At 41.2% G+C, this 6,573-nt stretch overlaps 3 protein-coding genes across 4 annotated transcripts in view; 1 reads left to right on the top strand and 2 right to left on the bottom strand.

Annotated features, from left to right (window-relative positions):
* Positions 1–82: 82 nt before the first annotated feature.
* On the bottom strand, positions 83–2,736 carry LOC106522265 (uncharacterized; the record flags this gene model as incomplete). Of its 2 annotated transcripts, none has more annotated exon segments than XM_014015216.1 (4): positions 83–238; positions 333–651; positions 802–1,531; positions 2,649–2,736. In XM_014015216.1, coding segments are annotated over 3 exon segments (1,191 nt in total), but the record flags the coding sequence as incomplete, so codon positions are not given.
* On the bottom strand, positions 1,516–4,697 carry LOC106522266 (uncharacterized; the record flags this gene model as incomplete). Its single annotated transcript, XM_014015217.1, is given in 2 exon segments — positions 1,516–2,807; positions 4,646–4,697. Coding segments are annotated over 2 exon segments (897 nt in total), but the record flags the coding sequence as incomplete, so codon positions are not given.
* Positions 4,698–5,229: 532 nt separating this feature from the next.
* Positions 5,230–6,573, top strand: part of LOC106522264 (histone deacetylase 4) — a 134,781-nt gene continuing 133,437 nt past the window's right edge. Inside the window, exon 1 of the mRNA XM_014015213.1 lies at positions 5,230–5,424. The gene's annotated coding sequence lies outside the window, so the exon portion shown is untranslated. The remainder of the gene's footprint in view (positions 5,425–6,573) is intronic.

Raw genomic sequence — 6,573 nt, 5'->3', positions numbered from 1 at the left:
ATTTAACATATGAGCTTTCCCATACAGCTGAGCAACACAAACCACATTAGAAAAAGAAAATATAAGTAAATAAATAACATACATTATCCATCTGGGCCATTATGGCGGTGATCTTTCTTCCTGCAGTTCCACCTTTGGCATTGAAAACCTTGATCAGGTTGTCTGTCTGACGGTCCAGTTCTCCAAGGAATTTGGAGGTCAGAGGTACAGTTGTCAGTCGCATAAACTCCAAGTTGATCTGTAAAAGGTAATTCAGACAGGATACAGATTTTAACAGTTTGAAAAGAAGATCAGTGAAAGACCAAGTTATTACACTTCAGATTCACACTTACCTCACTGACATCAAAGAGTGCTGGCCATCTGCTTAGGAACTCTGGAATTGCTGGCTCCTGGAGAACCTCCTGCCTTCTGATCGAGAAGGWATGTTGCATCTTCTTCTTGATCTCAGCCTCATCCTTTTTCTTCTTTTTTACCTCTGTCAGTAGAGCCACCCTTTCCGCCTCCATACTCTCTGTTGTTTCACCTCTGGGTATGTTTGGACAGAAATTAACTTCTGCCTTCCTGGGCTTCTTGATGTTGGCCGCTGGCTTCTCCTGGCCTTTCCGTTTATTCTTCAGAGAGTTGACTGCAACCTCAGAATGTCCAGCTCGGCTGAGAAGAAAAACAATTTACATTAAATGCAAGTGCATGAATCTGTTGGACTGACACTTGGACCACCTTGTGCCGGCATAGATGTGTTATAGCAAAAGACTTGGTGCTTCGGACGTGAACAAAATAAAGCCCATTAAATAAAATGCATACCTGAGCTTTGATCTGAAGTTCATCATCTTTATTTTCAAGTAGTGCTTCCAACCGCAGTAGCCACTGYGAGTGCCTTTCTCCAACAGACATGGGTGGGACTGTATCAGAGCCTTGGCCACTTCTTCTAACTGCTCATCCTTTGGATATGCTGTATACTTCATGATTTCTTCAGCTAGGCCCTCAAGAATATCAGAACGTGTTTTTGGGGTAGGAGACAACAAAGTTCCGTGTGCATTGAACTCATTATTTCCAGAGTGAAGTATCATCTCGGCAAAGTATGAGAAGCGAGGAACAACAAAGACTTTGGGCCAAAAACAGGACCGGGTCTCGGGTGATGACAAGATGATAGTATCATTGCTGCTGCAGGAGTCTGAATCATTTGCTTGATGTGATGAGGAGCTGACACTGGATGGAGTACCTGGGATTATGGGACTGGCATCCCTTGAGAGTGGATTAGAGCTGGTTGTCTCAGAAGGTATGTACACAACTTTCACAGTGGCTTTATCTTCAAGTTCTGAAGTTGATGAGAGGTTCATGAACTGATCATCCATTTCTCTGTCTCTGTACTGAAGTCTGAATGGCTCAGTCACTTGGAAGAAAGTCTTTATTTGAAGTGCAAATTCCTCCACAGTGTTTGGTATTCCAGATTCAATGGTGAGTTTTCTTGCATCGTCTTCACCTCCAAAGAGGACTCTAAAAGTTMCTCGTCCTGCCATCYTGCTTTGCTAATCTAAGGTGGAAACAAACAAAGTTGACAGGCATTAGTCTTGTTTATTAAAGAACTAAACCCTTCAAGCAGAACGCACAGACAAGACACAGTATTAGCCTACAACTGATGAATTAATGAAGACAGAATGTTAGAGAACAGTTAGTAGGGAGAGGACRGAGTAGGAGAAATGAGAGAAGCTTAAAAAGACATTATAAGAGAGGTGGGTTGTACAGAGAAGAATAATTCAGTGAAGTGGGTAGTAGTATAGCTTGGAGAAAGAAGAGGCTATCAGTGAAGAGAATGGCAAAATAGGTGGTCAGTAGAGAGGAGACTAGTACAGCTAGGAGGAAGGTAAGATAGGTTAGTGAGAAGGCTAGAGGAGACTTGGAGAGTGAGGAATTAAGCAAAGAGTGGAAGCTAGGAAAGGTGACTGGTGAAAAGTTAACTCTCCATTACAGAAGAATTTTCACAGCACTGTAGCATATGAAAATCATACCATTGATAACAATGTGTCTTTTCAGGGTCACCATGCGTCTCGATCCGACTGTGTAGGCCACAAGTGGGTAGCAATCTTTTAGCTCCCCAAACTGAACAAGGGCAACKTTTCTATCTGGTGACAAAGTCAACTGAAAGGCCCTGAAATGATCCTGATACCAAGCAAAATATAGACGAACTATGAAGCTCAACTCATCTCCCACTATACACATTTGTAGAATCTCTCCAAATTCAGGCATTCCAGCAGTTGAATCACATACAACCATCATTCCATTTCTGTAGTTGATCCCCTTAGTTGTGACATTCTTTGTGAGATTAACTTGACTAATGTCTGGATATTTCTGTCTGAGAGCAACTACAACCTCTTCATTCAGAACTTCAATAGGGACTTTGGAGACATTTGTCACTTCCAGATTTGAAGCATTGAGACTAGATGAGTGCAAGTGAAAACTGATTAATTGCTGGTGTTTGGCTGCCAGAGTGAGTGCAATATTCCTGAAATTATTTGTGTGTCTGGCAACTTGTTTAAAAAAACTATGTTTTGCCTCAAATCTTATTGTCCATACACCCACAAGAGGCCCAAAGCATGTTATCAAGTGTGGATAGTGCTCAAGATAGTGGTGTTTAGGTTTCAGTGTCTCACCTGGGATAAGCTCACGTAGTCTCTGTCTGTGCTCAGACACTTTAACATCAAGGTAGGYGATTGTCTCTTTGGTGTGAACAGGTGCCACAACTAACTCCACAATTTCCTTTAGATCTAGTATCACTTGCCAAGCAAGCTCACCTTCTGGTAAAAGGTCTCCTATCAGAAATGGGAGGAAACGTATAAGGCACCAATTCTCATGGGCGTTGCCACCTACTGTCTTTCTACTGGAGTAGGTGTGTGGTATAAGGTGAGGCCGATTCTTTTTGTCACTCCACTTGAAAGGAAACTTGAGGATACATGTGTTAAGAAACTCAAGAGTAAAATACTTCTTGGAGATCAGAATGCTCAAACACAGTGCTAGTTCAAATGGGACAACACCCTCAAACAAATCATGCACTATGTCTGGGGGATAGCCTGTGCTGACGTGAAAATGGTTAAGATGCTCAGTTAAAGGGCAAGCACGCTTCACTCCAAAGCAGCTTGTTTCAGTGTCCTGTGCTGTCTTTAGATGTGCTTCATGTATTTCTTTGGTTCTAAGTGAAAAAGCACCTGAATAAACATCAGCTGATTGGATCTCTTCTTTCTGAGCAGTACAAAATCGACAAATATAATTTGCAGAAAAGCTCTCTATAAATCCAGCCAAACCATGGGCACCCAAATTGTCTGCAATAACACTGTGCACTGTTCCTTTGACAAAAGTCCCAAGCTTTGAAACATAGACTCCGTGCTCTTCTAAAGTAACAAGATCATRTAATAGTGGCTCTAATATTTTTCTATATCCATAAGTCTTTAAATCATTACTCTTGCACAAAACCGCTAAGTAAATAGAAGTGAGTGCTGAGTGAAAGCCTGGTCCCAAATTATTCAGAATCCAGTATATGCTGCATAACTTGTGCTTCTTCCGTGATGTGCCCAAAGGATTACACAATTCAAAGTCATCAATGTATAAGGTTAAACAAATTTTTAACTCACCACCTGACAGAAAAGGGTTTTCTTTGAAGTACACACCATCTCTTATGGAGCAATACTGCTGGTTTTCAAGCTGGTCTGAGTTACTGCCCTGTGTTCTGTGGCTATCAATAACTCTATTCAACACTTCAGGAGAATCAAGTATCTGCTGCAACGATCGCAGTAAGGGGATATATTGAAAAGAGCTGCTTTTTTTGGAATCAAGAACAAACTCTACTGGCTCGACAACCTTAAACACTTCTTTATAGTACTCTTTTCTCTTATAAGCTGTTGCAAGGGGACCACCTTTCCCTAGTGCATTTGCCAAAGGATTATATTTACACAGTGAATCAGCTAATTCCTTAATAACCAAGCTATCAACCTCAAGGTTTTTGCTTTTGAAAAAATCTGATATACTGCTACAAGTTATTGGCACAGACACAGTACTCAGTAAGTAGTGTAGCTCATCAACCAATTCATTTATTGCTGCAGATGGAACATGAAAAATGTTTTCCAATTTCAATAGAACAGAGCCAAGTTTCTTTACAACAACTTCAGGAATGTCCTCTGAAGTATCACTATCTGCATCTGCGTCTGACAGCCTACCATCTATGTCTGCAGTAAATGAGTGCCCTTCATCTGCTGGACTAGACTGAACACTGACTTTAACTACACCTACTTTAAAATCCTTTAAACTGTGTGAATTATGTTTACGATTTTTATGCGAGTTAAAAGTGCCATAAATGTTTGACTGATATGTACATCCCTCAAACATACAAGTTACATTTTCATAATGCCTAAGGTGTTGATTAATATGACTAAAGTATTCCTTCTCTGTTGAAAGTTCTTCACACCTACATGTCTGACAAACGAACGTAGTGAACTGAGCACCTGCTGTTTCTAATTTGCTGTGTGTTCGATATGTGTGACTCAAAAGTTTTTTCCAGCTTGTGAATGTGCAAGGACAGTCTAGATATGCACATAGATATTGGCMTGTCCGGCTATGGTGGAAATGTCTCAGCCTAAAATGTTTTAATAACTCATACCTGGTAGATAAAGATTTGTCACACAATTTGCAAGGCCACATTCACACAGTCCCTGTGAATGAATACAAAGAACAAATCAATTAGATTATCTGTAAAATGAGCTGCCTTTCAGCTTGAGTTTGTTGTTGAAGTTTAATCGCTTTCATGATGTTACAATAAAAGGCATTCAAGAAAGACAGCTCCTTTTAAAAGTGCATAATGTACAACAAAACATAAAAACAACACATCCAACTTTGTCCACGATCAGACGTNACCTACCTACCTACCGACCGACCGACCGACCGACCGACCTACCTACCTACCTACCTACCTACCTACCTACCTACCTACCTACCTACCTACCTACCTACCTACCTACCTACCTACCCACCTTTCTCAGTAACAGTTAAAGCACACTATATATTTTTGTATGAAAGGATTATTTAATCCCAGATGAACAAATTAGGATTAAGGGATTAAGACCCGCCGCATAAACAGTTAAATGATCCAAACACAGATGATGTTTTACATGTTTGTTTGTTTGTTTCTGACACATGATGACAGTCAGGATGACAGACTCCCCCCACCCCCACCCCCAGCTGTCAATCATCCAGAGCCCTCCCCTCTGTAATCCAGGAGGCTGTCTGTCTCTCTCCTTCACGTGACGAGTGAGTCCAGCATGGCGGAGCTGTCGGCTCGGTGAATCTCTGCGGTACCGAACGGGTCGTGGACAGCCGGACCGTGGATGCTGGAGGAGAAGAGGAGGAGGAGGGGGGGAGAAACACGCAGCTCTCTCTCAGGTGGGCCCGGTTTTTAGTTCCGGTTCTTTTCGCTCCTGTTGCCTGTGTTGTTTTGTTGKTCGGCTGCAGCAGCGCTCTGTCTGCTGTCGGACTGACAGTTTCCATGTTTGTCAAACTTCCTCTAAGTTTGTTGTTTTGCTCTAGAATCGGCAGAACAGAAAGGAAAAGTGTTGCGTAAAAACATGTCACCAGTCTGGAATGGAGCTTTTTTAGGAAAAAAAAAAGTCGACTGAGCTCGTTGTGCAACCGTGATATAAGTCTTTTTAAAATCTGACTGTAGAAGAAATGGAGTAAAACTCTGGAGAAACATACAGGAAAGAGGATGATTTCATTTTAAATCAGTTTTTTTATGTTTGGACTTGTTGCACCCCAACAATTAAAGTTTATTTATTTATTTATTTGCTGTTAGACGCAGAGAATAAAAAGTCACTTCTCCCGTGTTTTTTCCCACCAACCCAGGCTGTAACTGCTTGTGAGACCTTTTCTTGTGTGTGAGGAGAAAGCTGTGTTTCCACAGCCGCAGCTTTGGGTGTAAACTTGTCATCATGAAGTGTAAACACAGCAGAGCAGCAGCAGCAGGGCTGGTAACTYCTGTTAACCCTTTACAAGCAGAAAACTCTGCGTGCAGCTGCAGAGGACCCCAGCCTGCTGAACTCCTGAACGCRCAGGAACCAGGGGTGCAGCAGGTTCCACAGGACCCTATATCTCAATTGCATGGCTACAAATCAGAATCACTTGCAAACGATTAAAACTAGGGCTGCAGAAGAAAAAGAAAAGTTTAATTCTACAGAAATTAAAACTCCGTGTGAAATCATACAACTATTAAATGAAGTAATTCATTTTTCATTACCGTTTAATTTAAGGGGAAACCCTTAAGTAACAATTTTCAGGTTTGTCGTTTTAAAAGAAGTCAAGYGCTCAATTCAAGCCCTCGTTGTGGTGCCAGGCTGTAATTAGTTTTAAGTCATGTGAAGTAGTTATTTGCAGCAGAAAGAGGCACAATGGGCTTATCTCTGAAAAGTGTTGATTAGATTAGGGCTGCAACTAACGGATTATTTTAATAATCGACTAATCTGTTGTTTATTTTTTCGATTAATCGGCCAAGTCATTAAAACGCTTAATTACATGAATATGAGTAGATTTAAATTA

The sequence above is a fragment of the Austrofundulus limnaeus genome, unplaced genomic scaffold (genome assembly GCF_001266775.1).
Source record: "Austrofundulus limnaeus strain Quisiro unplaced genomic scaffold, Austrofundulus_limnaeus-1.0 Scaffold125, whole genome shotgun sequence".
Lineage (NCBI taxonomy): Eukaryota > Metazoa > Chordata > Actinopteri > Cyprinodontiformes > Rivulidae > Austrofundulus > Austrofundulus limnaeus.
The sequence above is the reverse complement of the archived record's forward strand: the minus strand, read 5'-3'. Positions and strand labels throughout refer to the sequence as shown.